Consider the following 23,985-nt stretch of genomic DNA (forward strand, 5'->3'; position numbering starts at 1 on the left):
GGACATGTGGTAAATTAGGCTACTGTGTCTTAAAATTGATCATATATTATTGGAAGATCTTTCATATAGTGCAAACAGATTGGCTGTTTTGTGTTGCTGTTCATATAATACAAATTACCATAGTTCAATTGAATGCTATTCAAATTAGTGGACTTCATGAGGAAGAAAGGCTGAGATGGCTCTGCGCAGTCTTAAATCTGAGTTGAAGGTTGACTGCAGATTGCATAAGCAGCCACCCAGCTCATTGAGCTATGTTACTGTTGGACTGTCAAGTCGTAGCAGGCTCTTCCCCCAAACTGTTTTACCTTCATGACTCCTGGGAATATTACAAATTGTAGCAGTGGATACACCAACTGCACAATCCCACCTGCAAAGAGTGGTCACAATCAAATAATACAGTCTAAACTAAAAAATGGCACTTACGGGCTAGGAGACAGGCCATAGGATTCTTCACATCAGGATGGACGGGGTGGGGGGGTGGAGGGGGGTAATACAAGTTTCATTTTTGGGTTTTCTTGTACTGCGGATTTATTGAGAACCCCTGCGTAGTATTCTACTCACTGGGGCTTAACTGCCCATGCTGTTTTGCATGCTCTGAGAAGAGCAGTACAGTTGCTGTTTGCTAAGATCTCAATAAAAGATGTAAACCATAAACTAAAACATGGGTGCTACAATAGAAACCACTCCTCATGCACCAAAAGTGTAAACATTGGGAATTACATCAGTAATTACCAAAAAAAACTATTTTATATTGATCTGGAGCACTCAAAATAGGCAAATCACACAAAGTTACTAAATAAATTACAGTTACTATAATGCAACTAATCTTCTTGCATTATAGATTGTATACACACACAACTCAGTTTAAAACAAAGAACAACAATATCACAAATACCATACAAATTGAACAATTTCACAATTTAAATATGGTTCAGAGAGATGATGGAAAATAAACAGGTAAGAAATAAATCCTTTCCCATGTGGTGGCTAATCCAAATACACAGCCAACACGTGTTTTGTCTATTACACTTCCTAAGGGCTGTAAGAACGCAAACAGTAAAACCAATATAGAACATCCAAGTATACTAGAAAGGAGGGCAAAAGAATCAACAAAGAAGTGGAGAGCGGTACACCACCATCACCAATGTCACCCAAACTCAGTTCAACCAAAAAGAAGCACACTTCATGACAAAAAAACCATACCAAGCAAAACAGAAAAAAGATCTCGATAAGTAAAACACATAAGCCCTACGAGGTGAACCGAAGAAAAACAACGGAAGCATTGAAATTAGGGCTGATAACTCACCTTCATTCGGTATGCAATATACAATCCAATACAATATAATGTATTAAGCACACGTCTGCCTGCGAGGAGTTAATATTAGTCCGAACCGTAGTAGGGAGCCTACTTATCAAAAAGGTATTTTTCAACAATTTGCAGAAGGCGAATTCAGAAGGCGTGAAGGGTTGGTGGCAAGGAGTTCCAGAGTTTGGTGTTAGTTGAGAAAAGGAATGTCGCCCTCTTCTTGTCTTGTTGATCCTTGAAACAAATAAGTTTGTGTTCATTGGAGCGGAGTGCCTCACGTCTGATGATCAGGAATTTATCTCTTCATCAGATAGCTGGGGCATTTATGCTAATATGCTCTAAAGGAAACTGTTAGGGCTTTAAATGTAATGCAGATAGCATTGGGCAGTCAATGAAGGTAGCGCAGGGAGGCCACGGCAGGTAACTTCAGGATCAACTGGGCTGCTGCATACTAAGTTGGTAAAAAGGTTGTTAATAAAAGAGCTTACACATCATATAGAAGGATGATCCCTTTTTGATCTCTATGTTTTAAACAGAGTTGCGTGTATATAATTAATAATGAATTAGGATTAGTTGCATTGCAACAAAATATTAATATATTTTGTAACTTTGTGTGAGTTCCCGACTTTGAGTGCTCCAGATCAATATAAAACTCCTATTTTTCGGACTATGCATTAACTTTAGGACTCTGAACTTTACCACTGTTAACCAGTGGTAAAGTGCTTGTGCTCACTCTCTAAAACATGATAAAAATGGGTTTCATCTAAATTGGCATATTTCATTTACTTATAAGTCCCTAGTAAAGTGGTATACCATATACCCAGGGCTGGTAAATTAAATACTAGTGGGCCTGCAGCACTTAAGTAGCCATTAAAAATGTCCAAGGCTTGCCTTGCAGCCAGTTTTAAACTGCCAATTTGACTTGGCAAAATAATCCCCTTGCCAAGCCTTAAAAGCCTTTTTTCATTACATACAAGGCACTCCTAAAGTAGACCCTAGACAGCTGGTAGAGCAGGGTGAACGTATATAAAAGCTGGAAAAATAATTTTAAGTTTCACACATCCTGGTAGTGAAAAACTCACAAGTTTGTTTTTCACAACTGTGAGGCCATCTCTCCCATAGCATAACATGGGATTCCCTTTTTACATGTAATAAGTGGTTACTTTTGTTTGGGAGCAGGTCGCAAAGTCATGTTTGGTGTCTGATGAATTGCAATTTAAAATCCTCTTTAATGGTGAAGTTGGATTTTAAGAAACAATTCTGAAAATGTCACTTTTAGAAAGTTGGCATTTTCTTGTCCTAATCATTTGGTGCCTGCAGAGTGTTCCTGGATCACATGACTTAGTGTAGGTAGCCTTTATGCATTCCTCCCAGACAGCCACACAACAGTGAGACTAGGTGTGCCTGGATGAGCCATCTCAGGCAGGGTGGTGGAGTGGGGGGCTGGTTGGAGCTATGCAGCCTCACTTGCACTTCAAAAAGACTGTGCCCTGCTCTCACAAAAACATTTTCACAATCCTATTGTGCTTGTAGACAGACTGGGACTAGGGCAGGGGGGTAGGATATTCCAGACACTTCTGTGAGAAGCATCCAGACATTTCTCCCACTTCAAAGAGGGCACCAGGTGTAAAAAAAGGACCCGCAGACCCACTCTACAGCTCACTCATGGATCTGCAGAAGGACTATCAGATAACTGCCTTCTGCTGAAAACTTCAGAAGGACTGCTTTGTTGCACCAAGCAGGACTGGTCTACCCTACTGCGGTGCCATGATCTTCTACCTAGCACTTCCAGAGTGACTCCAAGGGCTAGCTGGTTAGCCTCCTGATCAGAGCCTCAGGGACAGAAAAGGCTCCAACCATCTCGAACCTGCACCTGGACCCTACCCAATTCCTGACCCTCCAAGTGGTGACCGTCCTGATTTACTCAGAAGCGGTCGCTCCTCACGCTTCTCCCTGAACTGAAAGCGATATCATAGCGCTACACTGCCAGACTGCTCATCGCACTGCTTACTGCAATTATTTGCACATTGATCGTAGCGCTGTACCATTAGACTGCTCACTGTTGCAATTCATTGTGCATATTAATCGTAGCGCTATTCATTGTGCATATTGATCGTAGCGCTGTACTGTTAGACCAATAATCGCTTTGCCGCTTGAATTGTTGTGCCTGTTTGTACCGGTGCCACTGCTCTTTACTTTGCGATTGCCAGGTTGTGCCCCAGTCTCGTCGTGTTTCACTTTTCATTTCGCTGCCATTTTGTTGTTTGTTGTGCTTCCCAGCCCGGCTCTCCACCCCGCTCCCGCCTCCCAGCTGCTCCTCCCTCCCACTAAGTTAAGGCTCTACCCACTCACTGAAGCGCTGTGACCGTCCTGATTTACTCAGAAGCGGTCGCTCCTCGCGCTGCTCCCTGAACTGAAAGCGGTTTCGTAGCGCTACACTGCCAGACTGCTCATCGCACTGCTTACCGCAATTATTTGCATATTGATCGTAGCGCTGTACCATTAGACTGCTCACTGTTGCAATTCATTGTGCATATTGATCGTAGCGCTATTCATTGTGCATATTGATCGTAGCGCTGTACTGTTAGACCAATAATCGCTTTGCCGCTTGAATTGTTGTGCCTGTTTGTACCGGTGCCACTGCTCTTTACTTTGCGATTGCCAGGTTGTGCCCCAGTGTCATCGTGTTTCACTTTTCATTTCGCTGCCATTTTGTTGTTTGTTGTGCTTCCCAGCCCGGCTCTCCACCCCGCTCCCGCCTCCCAGCTGCTCCTCCCTCCCACTAAGCTAAGGCTCTACCCACTCACTGAAGCGCTGTGACCGTCCTGATTTACTCAGAAGCGGTCGCTCCTCACGCTGCTCCCTGAACTGAAAGCGGTATCGTAGCGCTACACTGCCAGACTGCTCATCGCACTGCTTACTGCAATTATTTGCATATTGATCGTAGCGCTGTACCATTAGACTGCTCACTGTTGCAATTCATTGTGGATATTGATCGTAGCGCTATTCATTGTGCATATTGATCGTAGCGCTGTACTGTTAGACCAATAATCGCTTTGCCGCTTGAATTGTTGTGCCTGTTTGTACCGCTGCCACTGCTCTTTACTTTGCGATTGCCAGGTTGTGCCCCAGTCTCGCTGTGTTTCACTTTTCATTTCGCTGCAATTTTGTTGTTTGTTGTGCTTCCCAGCCCGGCTCTCCACCCCGCTCCCGCCTCCCAGCTGCTCCTCCCTCGCCCCTCCCCCCTCCACTATCCACATATGACAGATGCATCTGCGCGCAGCGTCCAAGCGCAGCGGGCGCGCCCCATGCGCGCCAAAGGTAAGCCCGTCTACGCCCGTCCGCGCCCGGCGCCAAACCCCCTGGACCCCGCAACATCCACTCCACCCGCATAACGTATGACGCCGCAACCCTCTCAGCCCTTAACCCCGGCCGACCACCAAACTGCCACCAAGCCGCCCCAGGACACACCCATGGACCCTTCACCTGCCACTCCTGCAAATTCGACTCCATCATGACCCACACCAAACCCACAAACTCCAAACAGTGCTCCGATACTAACCACCTGAAGTGCATCCTGCTCAATACCCACTCGGTCCACAGACACACCATTGACCTTTGGAACCTACTCGACACCACATCACCGTAACGTCGCCTTTCTCACAGAAACCTGGATGAACGCCTCATCAGCGCCCGACATCGCCATAGCCATCCCGGACGGCTACAAGATCATCCGAAAGGACCGCATCAACCAAACTGGAGGCATTGCCATCGTCCATAAGAACACCATCCGCATCACGACCAGTTCCGACGATTACCTCGCAGCCGCCGAACACCTTCACTTCCAAATCCACACCGACCCCAAGACAACACTCAGAGGCACCCTCATCTACAGGCCACCAGGACCCCGCACACAATTCAGTGAAGACATCACTGACTTCATCAGCCCACACACCCTCCCCTCTGAGGACTACATTCTACTGGGAGACCTCAACTTCCACCTGGAAACGAACAACGACAGCAACACCACCACCCTTCTGGACAACCTCGCCAATCTCGGACTCAAACAACTTGTTGACACCCCCACCCACTATGCCGGACACACGCTCAACCCAATCTTCACCTCCAGCAAGCACATCTCCTTCAATCACACCACAGCTCTCCATTGGACGGACCACAGCTGCGTTCACTTGAACTACAAAAAGACTACGACCCACAACCACCCACAACCAATTCCCCGCAGAAACTGGAACAAAATTACCACCGACCAACTCTTCATATCGCTTCACCAAAACCCTCCTGCAAAATCATCGGACCCAAACCTTGCAGCCACCAACCTCGCACAATGGATCACCCACAGCGCTGACGAATTAGCACCCTTGAAAAACCGTCAAATCAAACAAGGTAGCAAAAAAGCCCCCTGGTTCAACGATGACCGTAAGAAATCCAAGAAGTACTGTCGCACCCTCGAGAAAGCATGGAGAAAAAACCCAACCACTGACAACCTGGCCTCCTTCAAGAACGCCACCCGCAAACACCACCAACTGATCCGATCCACCAAGAAATCCGCATTCAAGGATCGTCTCGACAACCCACAACAGCAAGGAACTATTCAACATCGTCAAAGAATTTACCAACCCCACCGCAGACACCAACGACATCACTCCCTCCCAAGACCTCTGCGACTCCCTAGCCTTATTCTTCCACAACAAAATCGCTGACATACACAACAGCTTTGAAAACCAGTCCGGAGTCCATTCCACCCCACCCACCTCCGAACTAAAACCCCCCTCCAACAACATCTGCGCCTGGAACCCAATCACCACTGAAGACACCATCCGCCTGATGAACTCCATCCACTCAGGATCGCCAACCGACCCATGTCCCCACCACATCTTCAACAAAGCTGACTTTATTATCGCACCCCATCTCCGAGACATCATCAACTGCTCCCTCAACTCCGCTACCTTCCCGGAAAGCTGGGAAAGCTGAAAACATGCTGAACTCAGCGCCCTTCTGAAGAAACCCACAGCAGATCCCACTGAACTTAAAAACTACCGCCCCATCTCGCTCCTCCCATTCCCTGCCAAAGTCATTGAGAAAGCCGTCAATAATCAGCTCGCCGCCTTCCTCGAATCCAACAAATCCCTCCACCCTTCACAGTCCGGCTTCCGAGCCAAACACAGCACCGAGACCGCCCTCATCGCAGCAACAGACGACATTCGAACACTACTGGACCACGGAGAGACAGCTGCCCTCATCCTACTTGACCTCTCTGCAGCCTTCGACACAGTCTGTCATAGCACCCTTATACAACGCCTCAGCAACGTCGGAATTCAAGGAAAAGCACTGGACTGGATCATTTCGTTCCTCGCCGGAAGAACCCAGAGTCCGCCTCCCCCCTTTTAGATCAGAGACCACCGAAGTCATCTGCGGCGTACCACAAGGATCATCACTCAGTCCCACCCTCTTCAACGTATACATGAGTCCCCTCGCATCCATCGCGCGCCAACACAACCTCAACATCATCTCCTACGCAGACGACACCCAGCTGATCCTCTCCCTCACCAAAGACCCAAACTCCGCCAAAACCAACCTACACGAAGGGATGAAAGAAGTAGCAGAGTGGATGAAGAACAGCCGATTAAAACTGAACTCGGACAAAACGGAAGTCCTCATCTTAGGTTCATCCCCCTCCACCTGGGACGACTCTTGGTGGCCACTGGCACTGGGAAACGCACCCATACCCACGGACCACGCACGCAACCTGGGCTTCATCCTGGACTCCTCCCTCTCGATGTCCAGACAAGTCAACGCCGTCTCATCATCATGCTTCAACACCCTACGTATGCTCAAAAAAATCTTCCGTTGGATCCCCACCGAAACTAGAAAGACGGTCACCCACGCACTGGTCACAAGCCGACTAGACTACGGAAACACCCTTTACGCCGCAACCAAAGCCAAACTCCAGAAAAAACTCCAACGCATCCAAAACGCCTCAGCCAGACTCATACTAGACATCCCCCGCCAAACTCACATTTCCGGTCACCTGAAAGACCTCCACTGGCTCCCCGTCAACAAGAGAATAACGTTCCGTCTCCTCACCCACGCACACAAAGCCCTCTACGACCTAGGACCCGAATGCCTCAACTCGCGTCTGTCCTTTTACACCCCCACCCGCCTACTACGATCGTCCAATCAAGCCCTCGCCGCAATTCCACACATCCATAGACCCACCATGGGGGGGAAGATCCTTCTCCTACTTAGCGGCCAAAACCTGGAATTCTCTCCCCACCCACCTCCGCCTCACACAGAACCACCTCTCCTTCAGAAAACAACTAAAAACTTGGATATTCGATAAATAAAGCACCTCCCTCAAGCGCCTTGAGACCTTCTGGGTGAGTAGTGCGCTATACAAATGTTAAACTTGAACTTTAAACTTGAACTCTCTAATCCGGGGCCAATGGAAATGGTGCTAAAAGTGTCGAGATAGCCCAATTCCAAAGCTTAGGACTTATAAACTCTTTATCAACAAAGTGCTCTGAGAACAAAAAGGAGACTAGGACCCATCTACTCAACTATCCGCCCAAGTGCATTTCCGGTTGGCAGGACTATGTGGCAGCTCCCGCTAAGCTCTTCTCCGCAGCTGCAACTCCTGTGCAGCGGCTGCTCAAAGTGATATCCGGATTAATGGAAAGCTCGTCACCTACAGCCTCTAGCTTCGTCCAGCAGGAGATTTTTTACTTCCAAAAAAGGGACTAAGGTCGAACATAAGAATCTTCACCACAACTTTCTCCAATGACTCCCTCGGATACCACCAGCTGCCTTGTCCTGCTAAGATTTACCCTCACTAACATTTTTCTTCCAAAATTTCTTATAAGTTTGTAGGTAAGCAAGGACCGGGCCCAATCCACTTTGTGTATCCAACTCCCTCTCCATAGCGGTCTAACATTTAACTTTGCCCCTGAATTGCTCAACTAGATGTCGATGGTTATCGCTTTGATATTTCAGTTGCTATTTTCTACTTAAAAGGTTTAAAATAACTCCAGATCCACTGGTTGGATTTTTATTGCTTTGATGTCAAATAATTTATAAAAATGTTCTCTATTTTATACACTGATGTAGAATTTTTCTGCGTTGTGTTTTCACTGTACGACTGCTTTAAGTACTGCATACATTTACACATTGCCTCCAAGGTATGCCTGACTTCTTCTGCACCAAGCTAACCGAGAGGAAAGCACAGGTTAATTTAGTGACTTTTTGTGGTTCATCGGGACAAGGACTGTGGCTTGAGTAGGGTTCACATCCCTCTCAACCAACAACACAATTTCTCACAGTTACCACATATGAACATTAAGAGAGCAGTTTGTTTCGTGATTACCTGCTTCTGGTAGAGGAAGTATCCTTGCAAACACAAAACAGTACTCCTTCCAGTAGCCACTGTACCACTCTGCACTTAATAATACACAGGAATGGTGTTAAGTATTTTCTTAAGTGTTAGGAGGAAAAAGCCAAAGGTGAAAAACGTATTTGGCATTCTTGTACCTCCTGATTAAAGGCATCAAGCTCCCCCCGCCATCAGGGAAGATTTAAAAAAAAAAAGCCAAAGTAAGGAAATCCAAGAGAAGAATCAACTGCAATAACCAAAAATAAAAGCCAACAGGGCTTACTGAAAAGTAAGGGACTCCAAATGATTCAAACAGTAACTGACATCAAAAGAAAAAAAAATCTACTTTATCTTGGATTGGCACCTCAGATAGAATTCCCTGGACAGACCACCATCTTTGAAAGGTAGGTTTTTAACGGTTGTCTTATCCATGACCGTTTCCTGAAACTCATAGACAGATAAACATCCTTTGACCAGTGCAGAACTCCGCAGTCCTACCAGTACCCTTCTTGCCTGACACTACACATAGCTCGCGGACCACCCCTCCGGGTGATCCCGGACGCCAATACTGGCTTCCTATTGTAGGAAGAGCAGCTGTTAAAGTCAAGCCAAATCAAAAACAGTTAATACGTATTGGTGTAGTTAATGTAAAGAGAAAATGTCCAGTGAATCACACAAAATGAAAAAGGATTAATTGGTCTTGTTGGGTAGTTCCCAGTCAACCTCGGTGCTTCAATATAGCACTAGGACTGCAAACTAAATGAGTTATTATGTGTGGATTTTGGAGTCATTAATATGCTTGAACTGTGATCAAACACAACATATTACTTAAATAAACATTAAACTTTCCAAAGCAAAGAATTGAAACACAAAATAACTTTCTTTTTCAGGAACCTTTATTGTGGCCAACTCGGTCGTTTGTATTCCCAATGTACAATTAAGCAAACATGTGAAAGAATCAGTTACATTCACCAAGAAATGCAGACCGAATGAACACTGCAACGGTCGAAGAGTGACGGTTCCTGTGGTAAAAAACTGCTCCAAATTTTGAAAAAAAATTGAATTTTTTTATCATATCATGGAGCCCCAACCAAAATCTGCTTTTAAGGTAGAGACAGGGCAGGGAGTATGTCCTGTAACGTCCAATCATTTTTACAAGCATTCCTTGTGTATTACCAAAGTTTGGGATGCATTTTGGACCATTGGCGTCTTCAGGGTCAGTGCTGTTCACATATCAAGCATAAACTGCCTGAGGAAAATTGTTGGTAACAAAGCCGCTTAAACAAATAGACACATTTGATTTGAAGAGTGGAGGAAAAGGATGGATTGAAAACGCGAGCACACAATTCGGAATGTAACCTGCACCTTTTTGACACAAAAGGCGTTCACAGAAAGATGCAGCTCAGTTGTCAAAAACAAAAATACATCTTCTAAAACATTAGAAGTATAATACACATCATAAATACGTTTTGTTTTTAAATAAGCAATTCTGAACCCCCATAGCCACAGAACCCAGTAAAACAAATCTTCTTCAGAGTAAATCCTTGCGCACAACCTACAGTTATTCACATGCCAACAGCACCGCATGGTTGTACCGCGCTGGAGGTCTTCAGCGGAGGGAAGGCATTAGCTTATGAAAACAGCTGCATAAAGTGGCTGCCCTGCAGCTTTCCTATTAAAGAAAAAGGCGATGTGGTGTCCCACAGAAGTATTGAGGCAACCTATAGTCCCCACCAATCTAAATCCCTTTTTATGTCCATAACAACAGGGACCACTAGCTCATTTTGACAGGCAGCTACCACAAAGCTAAAGCACATTCAAGATCCTCCTCATTAGCACATAGCCCTAAATCATCATCATCAGATGGTTACCTCATGCCCTCTAATGATCTGTTAGCTTAATTAGCCACAGCTCAAACCTGGTCATTTGTGCAGACCGGAGTATATCAGAATTTGGGATTCAAGAACCCATTCCCGCTCTCTTAAAACTAGGAGTAGCAGATGTTAAGATAGTAGGACCACATTAAACGTGCCGTTTTGCCCGTAGTCATTTACTTTCTATCCCCATTTGTACGTAAATAGATAGGAGGTTGACCACAAAAAAGTGACTTTCTACATATGCATTTTTCTGTACTGCTTCAAAAAGTGCACACTGCTTTGCATATTTGTGGTGGCAAAAACTGGTTTTCGTAAACGGTCCATCACCACAATTTTTGTCTTAGTTCTTCTTTCGGAACAAATAACAGCACCAAGTTATCATGGCCCCGGGTTATATTTAATAAAAATGTGCAATTTGCCAGTATACGGCACTTTAAGAGCTGTTCACACAAGCAAAAGCCTTCAGACCAGCCAGACAAAGCATTTGGGCATTAGTGTTTAGTAAATAATAAAGATGTCCATGACGTGCTGAGGTACAGAATTATTCAATGGAATACAAATGTGCAGTGTGTTAACTGAACTTTTCAGTCTGTGGCCTCATCACAAATCTTGTGGCAGTCTGCTATTAAACGAGTATAAATCACACATCTGCTGGTACCTAAATTTGCTGTCAATCAGATATACATGAAAAGGTCAGCTTCGGGCACAAGCAGCAGAGACTCCATGCAAAAGCACTGGCTGGAATGTCAAGGAAGTAGAATGCTTTAGCTTCCGTATAGCACATCAGAGATGACACCATCAGTCCTGAGTGAGATCTGTACTCTTCAGAGGGAGGACGTATTGAACAAAAACAAAAAACCAAGACAGGTTTCAGACACAACTGCTAATATTTGAAATCTTCCTCTAATAAATCTGTTGTGGTCTCCCATAATCCTCTGCTCTATACTTCCAGAGTATTTTAATTTCACATTTGTGATTTAGGATACATACAACTTCACCCGAAAATTCGACTCACGATCCTTATCCTTCCTAGGCCCACAATAGACAAAAAAGTCACCTGTCCCTAGGTAGAAGGAACTTCTATGCCTTCAGGATAAACATCAAGTGTTCTGAAATCCACCGAAGTTAACACTAGAAATAAACAAATTTTGTGTAAACTTGAATATTGTACATTTGCCTTCGTACAAACACTCAGGCACTTTTAGACGACGCGTCTCGTTTAATTGTGTATGCAACTGAAAGTCTGTTACTGTCTATTCTGAGAGAATGCATATGCCCCTAATGATGACAAAATGTCCATTGCTCAACAAGCACAAGTGTAGAAATCCTGCACGGGTCTAGGTTCTTAAATGTATCCAAAGATTGAGCTCAATGATTAGTGGCCATTTTATACACTCATAACACTGTTTCAATGGAAATGTAAACATGTAAAAGGAATTCCACACTTCGAATGATCCTGACCTCAAGGATTAACACACACTTCATACAGGGTGGTCAGCATAGCAGAACATTAGAAAAATATGTTCTTTGTTCCATCCGGTCTGTTGCAGCAATGCTTACTTGATTGCAAGTTAAGCATTTTCAAAACTACAAAGCACATTTTTTTCATATTAGAAGTGAAAAAAAATAAGAGTGACCTGGGGATATATGCCTAAAAGGATCCACAAATTATTTAGAAAAATAAATTTTATTCTGTACGGTTCAGAAAAGGTGCAAACATGCTCTTAGGATCATAGGATATACATGTGCGACAGCCAAGTATGGTACACAGCTGACAACCATTTACGTCTCTAGTTTTGCCAATTTGTCCTTTTTGTATGTTTTCTCCTACAGTTCATGTGAGGATACCTTTACTATGCTCCAAAAGAACATTTTGGAAAGGATGCACTCTGAATACTGGCCCAATAGTCCTTGGTAAGCACGTTATTCGGCATTGTAGAAATAAAAAGAGGCACATGCATCCCACTCCGCCTGTTTGCCAAGGCCTGCTTTGGCAACCAGTCTCGTAAGATGCCATGGCAGTAAGCAGTACATCGTTGGGGAGCCACAGAAAAAGAATATCAGAAGGCTTCTCTTCCAGCTAGTGCAAAATGACAGTTCTTTTCTATCACATTTTGCAAACTAAAGACCCTCTAGAAACCTGGAAAACTAATTGTGTGGATTCAGGGCTCCTCAAAAGTGCTTCATGGTGAACACAGGTTCTCAAACTCCTCCAAAACAAGCATCTGAACTACCGTGGGGCAACTGCATTTTCAAGTCTTATGTAAAACACTGACAATCAACAGCAGTGAATAATGAGGAAATAAAAGTGAAAACCAAAAGCAGCAAACCAGGATCCAAGCTGATTGAAATTAAATAAGGAATTACAATACCAACTTACGGCAAAATTAAGTGATACACTTGACTTAACAAACATTGCAAAAGAACGATACAAGATAACCATTTTAAGTAAAAAATGAGTTCCTTAACAGTGTAGAATGCATGTTCCACCTTAGCAGATGATGTGTACCAACCACTACAGTCAAGCTGACAAAGATGAAAACCTCGGGATGTGCCCTGGAGAACCTAGTCTTTCCCGAAAGCCTACTTTTCACGAATACCAATAGACAAGTCTCTCCTCATTTTAGTATTGATGGAATACAAGCAGCTCTGATGACCAATAGCCAATGTAAATTCTTTACATCTCATTAAAACATTACATTGTACTGAAGAGATCTAGTTCCATTTACAATTCACAGCTTCAGCTTTGCCCTGTAGTTCCTCTGTGTTTTTATCTCCAATGCTGGGGCGTCACGATGCTCAAGCAGCTTTTTTGGTGCATGTACCAGGGAGATTCTGCAGGTTTATTTTTGACCTAGAAAGAGAAAGAACCACCGGGGTAAATTCTTAATTATCAAAGAGAATTCTATACATCTAATACTGCAATACAAACACCGCCAAATTCTGAACAGGTTTATGGGGGGGGGCACTTACCTATTGTGGGTCATGTGGCTTTTCACTAGATGCCCAGCTGCCAGGGCTGCCATTAGAGACAATTCCCCAGCCATCACTGTTCCACATACAATTCTAGCAAGCTGACACGCATTTTCTCCTGGATTATTCTGGCTTGCGCCTTGGACACCCAGCATCTGAAAGCAATAATAAAAGTTTGCTTTACAGAATTACCACAAAAACAAGACGTATAATCCCCTTTTCCCTTCAAATCCATCCGTAAATAATTTCATTCTGAAAATTAATGTAACTGGAAATAAATCTGAAATGGAAAGGAGTGTAGAAAAAAAGTGACCTTTTTGTATGGTGACACCTACAGTGGTTTTCCCAATGCTGATGGTTATGACTCAAAGTGCACTGGAGCCTGCTAACTAGACCCCGGTCCCAGTGCTCTGTATGATGCATGCAAGTTGGTAACCAGTTGGAAAGGATATTAACCACCTTATAAGTCCCTGGTAAGGTGTTCCAGGAGTACCCAGGATATGGGAGTTAAAAGGGTTACCAGGGTCTGAAGTACTGACTGTGCCACTCTGAATGATCCAGGTATATAGATGACAGCAGTGCTGCCATTGTAGACTGCATAAGCAGTGCAAACTGCTCAAACTCGTCTTTGCCTTCTCTATGAGTGGCAAGGTCACAGCACTATTTTTAATATAAGCCAGTAACCCCCAAGATAGGCCTCCTGAGCCCAGGAGGTAGGGGGTGTTATATTAAAGGTGTGGACATAAAAGTACAAGCTTATATGTCCCTATAGCAGCCTCCTTCCATTAGAAGCTACTATAAGGTTTCAGAGGGCCATAGGATAACATTGGCTAGCAACTAGGCACTACCCAGGTTGAGAGCTCCACTATGGTCCCACTGAAAAGTGTCATGTTTCGTATCAAACAACTTGTTTCATCAATCCCACTTTTCCCCTAAGTCAGATTTAAAGTGACATGCCAAGGTAGCTACCTTGGAGATTGCCCACATGGTAGCCCAAGCCTTTCCGGTGTACTGGCTGACAGCCTACCGCTGCCAAGAATCTGAGCCCCCCCACCTTCCAGGAAGTGTGAAAACTCTCAGTAGGCAGAAACAAATGCCTGCCTGGGTGGGAGGTGTCACCTCCCTTCCTGACAGAATGGCTAGTGAAGTGCGACATCAAGGTGGTGAGGTTTAAAGCACCCACCGCCTCTGATATGCAAGTAGGTTTCTCCCAGAGGAGGAAAAGTCAACCCCATGGTCGAGGAACATTAACAACCCGGGCAGGCGGACAATGTAGGTAGCCAGAAAGCGAACACATCTAGAAGGCTAGCCATACCCTTAAAGTGGACTTCCTGGACTGTACAGCCAAATAATAAAGAATGGGTCTGCCAATTTTTAACAAGCATTTGCAATGCAATAGGTCTCACATTTATGAGAGTTTGAGCTATTGGCATTGTAAATGACAATGCCTTTTATTTAGGTGTTTTTTAAAACAGATAAATAAAAGGCATTGTCATTTACAATGCTAATAGCTTAAATGCTGGCAAATTCAAGGCCTATTGCATTGCAAATGTGTGCTATAAAAATAAAGTGTTAGGAGACAAAGCTATGTGAGAAAAGAGTGCTTGGAGGCTGTAATTAAAGACTAAAGAGCAACAACACACGTAACAGGTGTCGCCATGGGAGGTTACAAAATGAGACAAGGCGGTACTAAGGAGGTACTAATATGCCTTTTGACCAATGAACAGCCACAGTCTACAGTGGACAATGATTTATTTATTTTATTTATAACATTTGTACAGCGCGCTGTTACCAATCGGTGTCCTGGCACTGTAATGATAGCTCCCCTAGCCTAGGCCATTCTGTCTAATTTGTGAACAAGGTTTATCAAAGAGGAAACAGACACTTGTAACACTAAGCCATTGGTTATGTAAATTTTAGAGTAACCTCAAAAACCCTATGCAATTTGGAGTATAGCGGTATATATGGTTCATCCGCCCCGCATATGGGTTAGTGGCCGTTATCATTGGTTACTCTAAATGAGTGATTTAGCCAGCCTCAACCGGAGGCACCTCTGGCATATAGTGCAGTGTCCAGAGAAGGAAAAAAGGTGGTGTGTCAAAAACAAAAGAAAAAAGGGAGGTTTGTTAAAATAACTGGAAAATCACCCTAAGTAGTTTTATTGATTGGTGTGATTTCCAGATTGTTAAAAAACTGGTACTACTAAGTTGATCGAGTTACTGGATCACAGTAGTTATTAAAAACACTTATTACATAAACGTCGACATGTTTCTGCTCCGTCGGCCCATAGGGGTCTATAGAGCATTCGTCAGGACTAACAATAAAATAGACAAACAGTGTTTGGATTACTCACACCTTTTGTGTTGCAATACGTTAATAACCTGTATATTTTGCAGGGTATTTACTCCTCTGGTTTCTAAAAAGAAATAGGGAGAGAACATCGAAAAAAGACACACTCATTTACTGGCAAACCTGATTTAGGCTAGTGCGATTAATAGAATAACATTATTATTCATTCAATTCTTGAAGATTCAAGACATTTCATCTCTAAAAATGGGGGAGGGTAGTGTAACCGGGTTGAGCTTATCGCGCTGCAGACAGGGTAATGAAAGTACAAAGCCGGCACATTCAGCAAGGGTACGTTACTTCTAGTGCGCGTTAACCTTTTATCTAGCAAGCAATGTGGGTGAGTTGTTTTAAAGAGATGCCGCCTAAGGAGCGCGTGGATTGAACTTATCGCGCTGCCGACAGAATTGTAAAAATACATAGCGGGCACATTCAGCAAGGGTGCGTTTCACTTAGTACGCGTTGGCCTATTATATAGCGAGTCTAGCATATGCGATGTTTTTAAAGAGATGCAGCCTAAGGGAAGCGTGGAAACGCAGGGAGCCTTTTTAGGCGAGATATGCGAATTAGTTATTAAACGCAGCACGTTCTCGTACCTTGTAACAGAGAGTACTTGCTTGCGTCGGGGGGCCCTCAGGACTCAGAGCTGTATTTGAAAAATATCGGGTTGATTAGTATTCTGTGTAGTCACCTTACCGAGATTCAGTAGGCAGTGCAGCGTGGTTCCGCCATTACCCGCGTGTGCCTGCAATTGCGTCTAGTGCTGACTCTGCCCCCGGAAGCTAGTAAATCCGGCTGGGTAGACGTCTTTAAAAGGGGCAGGTACTCTTGACTCACCTGATTACTGGCATAGTGGGCTGATATGTTTTTTCTGAAACAAAACTTTATTGTTTTCATCAAAGGGAGATAAGAAGAATCGTTTTCTGAACATGGTAATCTCTTATATTAAAGGAGGTACGTCGTTGAGAGATTTGTATCATGAAACAAGATGGTCAATCATTTAGAGAATTGGTGATAGGGTATGGAATCATTAAGGCCGTTTTCGTGGGTTCTGAGGCGTTCCACCCACCTTTGTTCTTTCTCAAACAATGTTCTTTCACATCTCTGTGATTTATCAGTTAGCATTTCAATTACTGACCATTGGATGTCATCGCAGGAATGGCTTGCTTGCACAAAGTGGGTACAGAGTTTGGTGGTGTTCTTTTTTAGTCTTATGTTACTGCGATGTTCGCCAATCCTTGTTTTTATCTTTCTACATGTCATCCCGATGTAACGTTTGCCGCAAGGGCAGGTCACAGTATAGATGACATGGGTCGAGTTACAATTCGTGTGTTGACGTTGCTGCCAAACAAAGGTGTCAGATAGCTGCAATGTTTTTGTAGCAGTTGTGGTTTTGCATGCAACGCATGACCCACACGGATAGTGTCCCGTTACCGGTGCCATAGTTATATCTCTTAGAGGGATTGCTTGCAGTTTTTTACGTGCTGGTCGAGTATGTACCAAGACATCCTTGATATTTTTAGATCTCCTATTGGCGAACCTCGGTCTGGGCCAATCAAATTGTCCGGTGTGTAGGATATGCCAGTTCTTGTTTACTAGTTTCTTTACTGCGTAAGACGCCTGGCTAAATGTTGTGACACAGGTAGTTAGATCAGGTACTGTTTCTTTTTCAAATGTTTGTAGGAGGCAATCTCTTGGTTGATTATTTGCTCTCTTTTTGCAGAGTTTGATGGTTTTCTCTGTATAATTTCTTTGTCTCAGTCTGTCACTTAGTTCATTGGCTTGCAATACATAATCAGAGTTGTTACTGCAATTCCTCTTCAAACGCAGGAACTGGCTGTAGGGGAGGTTGTCCCTCAATGGTTTAGGGTGAAAGCTGTTGTAGGACAAAATGCTGTTCTTAGCCGTGGGTTTCCTATACGTTTTGGTATGTAACTCATTGTTCCTAACAAAAATAGTTATGTCAAGGAAATCAAGGTTGCAGCTAGTAGCTGTATGTGTGAATTTTAGCCATGGATCAAGGCTGTTGAGCCAATTCATAAAAGACTGTAGGTCCAATTTATTGTCCCAGATCATGATGATATCATCAATGTATCTCTTCCAGTATAAAATACTGGAAGAGAAGGTGTTGTCTACATTGATTATGTTGAGTTCTTCAAAGTGACTGACATAGAGCCCTGCTACCGAGGGAGCGAAGGCGCTCCCCATGGAAGTTCCATGGATTTGGAGGTACATGTCCTCTTCAAAAGCAAAGAAATTCTCCTTCAGTGCTAACTTACAACATTCTAGGATAAAATGTCTTGGTGTTTGGAATTCCCAATCTTTTGAGAATAAGACGTCTTCCAGGACTTGCAAAGTCTCGTTTTGAGGCAGACTAGTAAAGAGGGCTTCAACATCCAGACCCACAAGGAGCATGGTTTCAGGATTGAAAGGTTTCTTATCTATTTGTACCAGGAGGTCTCGTGTGTCCTTTAAATATGCCGGTGTTTGTTGGACAAGAGGCTTCAGGAATTCATCGGCAAATCTGGAAAGTGGTTCTAATATTGAACCGATGCCCGAAACTATCGGACGACCTGGTGGTGGACTCCTGTTTTTATGGGTTTTTGGCAAAGAATAAAAGTAAGGGGTAATAGGTTCTTTTGCCATCAGGAAATCCGCTTCTTTCGGTGTGATCCAACCTTTGGTCTCAGCTTCATTAACCATAATCGAGATGGTGTTTCTGAGTCTTTCAGTGGGGTCCAAGTTTATCTTTTGATAAAACCTTGTATCAGATAGCAGAGCAAGGCATTGTGAGTCATATCCTTCTTTGCTTAAGATAACAGTTCCACCCCCCTTGTCTGCTGGCTTGATCACTATTTTTTCATTGGTTTTTAATGCTTCCAAGGCCATGCGCTCGTCTTTGCTTAGGTTTTGCAAAGACGAGCGCATGGCCTTGGAAGCATTAAAAACCAATGAAAAAATAGTGATCAAGCCAGCAGACAAGGGGGGTGGAACTGTTATCTTAAGCAAAGAAGGATATGACTCACAATGCCTTGCTCTGCTATCTGATACAAGGTTTTATCAAAAGATAAACTTGGACCCCACTGAAAGACTCAGAAACACCATCTCGATTATGGTTAATGAAGCTGAGACCAAAGGTTGGATCACACCGAAAGAAGCGGATTTCCTGATGGCAAAAGAACCTATTACCCCTTACTTTTATTCTTTGCCAAAAACCCATAAAAACAGGAGTCCACCACCAGGTCGTCCGATAGTTTCGGGCATCGGTTCAATATTAGAACCACTTTCCAGATTTGCCGATGAATTCCTGAAGCCTCTTGTCCAACAAACACCGGCATATTTAAAGGACACACGAGACCTCCTGGTACAAATAGATAAGAAACCTTTCAATCCTGAAACCATGCTCCTTGTGGGTCTGGATGTTGAAGCCCTCTTTACTAGTCTGCCTCAAAACGAGACTTTGCAAGTCCTGGAAGACGTCTTATTCTCAAAAGATTGGGAATTCCAAACACCAAGACATTTTATCCTAGAATGTTGTAAGTTAGCACTGAAGGAGAATTTCTTTGCTTTTGAAGAGGACATGTACCTCCAAATCCATGGAACTTCCATGGGGAGCGCCTTCGCTCCCTCGGTAGCAGGGCTCTATGTCAGTCACTTTGAAGAACTCAACATAATCAATGTAGACAACACCTTCTCTTCCAGTATTTTATACTGGAAGAGATACATTGATGATATCATCATGATCTGGGACAATAAATTGGACCTACAGTCTTTTATGAATTGGCTCAACAGCCTTGATCCATGGCTAAAATTCACACATACAGCTACTAGCTGCAACCTTGATTTCCTTGACATAACTATTTTTGTTAGGAACAATGAGTTACATACCAAAACGTATAGGAAACCCACGGCTAAGAACAGCATTTTGTCCTACAACAGCTTTCACCCTAAACCATTGAGGGACAACCTCCCCTACAGCCAGTTCCTGCGTTTGAAGAGGAATTGCAGTAACAACTCTGATTATGTATTGCAAGCCAATGAACTAAGTGACAGACTGAGACAAAGAAATTATACAGAGAAAACCATCAAACTCTGCAAAAAGAGAGCAAATAATCAACCAAGAGATTGCCTCCTACAAACATTTGAAAAAGAAACAGTACCTGATCTAACTACCTGTGTCACAACATTTAGCCAGGCGTCTTACGCAGTAAAGAAACTAGTAAACAAGAACTGGCATATCCTACACACCGGACAATTTGATTGGCCCAGACCGAGGTTCGCCAATAGGAGATCTAAAAATATCAAGGATGTCTTGGTACATACTCGACCAGCACGTAAAAAACTGCAAGCAATCCCTCTAAGAGATATAACTATGGCACCGGTAACGGGACACTATCCGTGTGGGTCATGCGTTGCATGCAAAACCACAACTGCTACAAAAACATTGCAGCTATCTGACACCTTTGTTTGGCAGCAACGTCAACACACGAATTGTAACTCGACCCATGTCATCTATACTGTGACCTGCCCTTGCGGCAAACGTTACATCGGGATGACATGTAGAAAGATAAAAACAAGGATTGGCGAACATCGCAGTAACATAAGACTAAAAAAGAACACCACCAAACTCTGTACCCACTTTGTGCAAGCAAGCCATTCCTGCGATGACATCCAATGGTCAGTAATTGAAATGCTAACTGATAAATCACAGAGATGTGAAAGAACATTGTTTGAGAAAGAACAAAGGTGGGTGGAACGCCTCAGAACCCACGAAAACGGCCTTAATGATTCCATACCCTATCACCAATTCTCTAAATGATTGACCATCTTGTTTCATGATACAAATCTCTCAACGACGTACCTCCTTTAATATAAGAGATTACCATGTTCAGAAAACGATTCTTCTTATCTCCCTTTGATGAAAACAATAAAGTTTTGTTTCAGAAAAAACATATCAGCCCACTATGCCAGTAATCACGTGAGTCAAGAGTACCTGCCCCTTTTAAAGACGTCTACCCAGCCGGATTTACTAGCTTCCGGGGGCAGAGTCAGCACTAGACGCAATTGCAGGCACACGCGGGTAATGGCGGAACCACGCTGCACTGCCTACTGAATCTCGGTAAGGTGACTACACAGAATACTAATCAACCCGATATTTTTCAAATACAGCTCTGAGTCCTGAGGGCCCCCCGACGCAAGCAAGTACTCTGTTACAAGGTACGAGAACGTGCTGCGTTTAATAACTAATTCGCATATCTCGCCTAAAAAGGCTCCCTGCGTTTCCACGCTTCCCTTAGGCTGCATCTCTTTAAAAACATCGCATATGCTAGACTCGCTATATAATAGGCCAACGCGTACTAAGTGAAACGCACCCTTGCTGAATGTGCCCGCTATGTATTTTTACAATTCTGTCGGCAGCGCGATAAGTTCAATCCACGCGCTCCTTAGGCGGCATCTCTTTAAAACAACTCACCCACATTGCTTGCTAGATAAAAGGTTAACGCGCACTAGAAGTAACGTACCCTTGCTGAATGTGCCGGCTTTGTACTTTCATTACCCTGTCTGCAGCGCGATAAGCTCAACCCGGTTACACTACCCTCCCCCATTTTTAGAGATGAAATGTCTTGAATCTTCAAGAATTGAATGAATAATAATGTTATTCTATTAATCGCACTAGCCTAAATCAGGTTTGCCAGTAAATGAGTGTGTCTTTTTTCGATGTTCTCTCCCTATTTCTTTTTAGAAACCAGAGGAGTAAATACCCTGCAAAATATACAGGTTATTAACGTATTGCAACACAAAAGGTGTGAGTAATCCAAACACTGTTTGTCTATTTTATTGTTAGTCCTGACGAATGCTCTATAGACCCCTATGGGCCGACGGAGCAGAAACATGTCGACGTTTATGTAATAAGTGTTTTTAATAACTACTGTGATCCAGTAACTCGATCAACTTAGTAGTACCAGTTTTTTAACAATCTGGAAATCACACCAATCAATAAAACTACTTAGGGTGATTTTCCAGTTATTTTAACAAACCTCCCTTTTTTCTTTTGTTTTTGACACACCACCTTTTTTCCTTCTCTGGACACTGCACTATATGCCAGAGGTGCCTCCGGTTGAGGCTGGCTAAATCACTCATTTAGAGTAACCAATGATAACGGCCACTAACCCATATGCGGGGCGGATGAACCATATATACCGCTATACTCCAAATTGCATAGGGTTTTTGAGGTTACTCTAAAATTTACATAACCAATGGCTTAGTGTTACAAGTGTCTGTTTCCTCTTTGATAAACCTTGTACTTTCCCTGGGGAATGAAACAGACCCTTAAATCCCTAGTCCCCCCACATTGATTGACTAATTTGTGAACAGCCACGTTTTCAGACTTCTCCGAAAGGTCATCAAGTCCGTAGTCTGTCGCAGGGCCACCGGGAGGGCGTTCCAAGCTAGGGCGGCCCCTCGTACGAAGCTTCTGCCTCGCCAACACACTTTCCTTATGCGTGGGGTCTTGATGATACAAGCCAATGAAAAAATATGGGTGGAGCTTGTAGTCCCTACCTCAATACAGCATGCCTCGCAGCATATGCGCTGCCAAGGCTCAACATAAAAAGTGGCAGAACAGGGGTTTCTTGGTAGAAAAGGTGCCACCCCCCACAGAAAGTGGTTACTTAAAGGCAGATTAGCCGCTCAGGGTAGTAGTCCATTAGCTACCAGCACCCACACCACCATTCATAGAAGATTTAAAGGGCTCCCCTGGCATCAGAACCTCAGATCTGAGCGACTTACAACAAAAGGACACAGAAGCGACCAAAGTCTTGGACTTCAGCACACATAAAAGGCGCCAAAGACTGCACCTGTGGCAACCACCTTGCAATTGCACAACTACGACTCGTCCTAGACCGGAGACTGGTTCCAAAGGAAAGAGGAACCCCTATGCAAGCCAAAGGAGATTCCAGAACTTCCTTGGACTAGAGACACTAGTCCACTGCAGCCAAGAACCGCTCCCGGAACCAAAGAATCACTGGCCATCGGTCCCACCGAAGGAATCGCCCAAAAGTAAATTATCTATTGTACTGTGTGAAATGCAGTCCTTACCTGCAGCAAGTTTCAGGCTGCTACCCTTTCCTCCCCCGGATGTCGTGGTAACCGAAGGCTGAGCTTGCCGATGCCAAGGAATGTTGGAGGCTAGTCCGGCTACCACTACCCTTGTTTGACACTGCCTTGAGGGAACCCCACAGCTTCTTCAACCAGCCAACCCTGTGGCACTATTGTCGAGATGTTGCACCCTTTTCTCACCAGCACTGTCTAAGCAGCAAAACCAGCAAACCTGTGGCTCCCGCTTCAGCACCAGGGACACCCAGGCCCTATGAGCCAGGTAAAAATCAACTGACTGTCTGAGCCTGGTCCTGGGACCGACCTCACTTATACACCCAGTGGTTTCCACTGAACTTGACCAGCAAGTGACAGATTGTCACTAGAGTTTTTCCTCAATGACCACAACATTAAAGCATTGCAAGAGTGAAATGTGCAGATTTATCTTTCCTTTAAAAATCCATAACTCCGGTTATACACGGCTGATTGTGTTTGTTTTAGTGTATAGATAGATATAGCAATCTGCTTTTTTTTCTAAATTGGTGTGGGATTTCTTTTGAGTCATGTCAGTTATTTATCGTCTACGTTGGTACTCTGAAATGCTTAACACATTTTCGTTTAGTAAAGCCTGGCTGCTCTGTACAACACTACAAGGATTAAGCTAGGGATGTATTAGTGTGAATCCAAAGGATCCATTGGAGTATCGTGGGAGCATTACATAGTGAAGCCTAACCAATCTCACTGCATAATACTCCACTTTCCTACATGGAGCTTTAGTAACAATTCAAGAATACAGCTGCGATGCTCTGGTATTCATTTGCTGTATATCCAGCTGAACCCTGGCCAGGATTTCTATATTTAAAGATTGCTCTGTTTTCTTCCAATTTAACAAAAAACATTATTGGCATGCCTTACTGAATTCTCCTGGTGTCAGATGAAGACACATAAATCTGATCAGTAACTGCGCTGAGAATGTAAAAAACATTCCATCACAGTAACGA

The 23,985-nt window shown here is 43.8% G+C and overlaps 1 protein-coding gene across 2 annotated transcripts in view; it reads right to left on the reverse strand.

Annotated features, from left to right (window-relative positions):
- Window positions 1-9,571: 9,571 nt before the first annotated feature.
- HMGCR (3-hydroxy-3-methylglutaryl-CoA reductase) overlaps window positions 9,572-23,985 on the reverse strand; it is a 92,195-nt gene continuing 77,781 nt past the window's right edge. For both annotated transcript variants that reach the window (XM_078675238.1, XM_078675239.1), the window contains exons 19-20: window positions 13,544-13,698; window positions 9,572-13,424 (exon numbers count right to left, since the gene is read on the reverse strand). In XM_078675238.1, the coding sequence (XP_078531364.1) occupies window positions 13,370-13,424; window positions 13,544-13,698 (210 nt within the window). In that variant the 3' untranslated portion in view covers window positions 9,572-13,369. The remainder of the gene's footprint in view (window positions 13,425-13,543; window positions 13,699-23,985) is intronic.

Source organism: Lissotriton helveticus, chromosome 2_1 (genome assembly GCF_964261635.1).
Source record: "Lissotriton helveticus chromosome 2_1, aLisHel1.1, whole genome shotgun sequence".
NCBI classification, from domain to species: domain Eukaryota; kingdom Metazoa; phylum Chordata; class Amphibia; order Caudata; family Salamandridae; genus Lissotriton; species Lissotriton helveticus.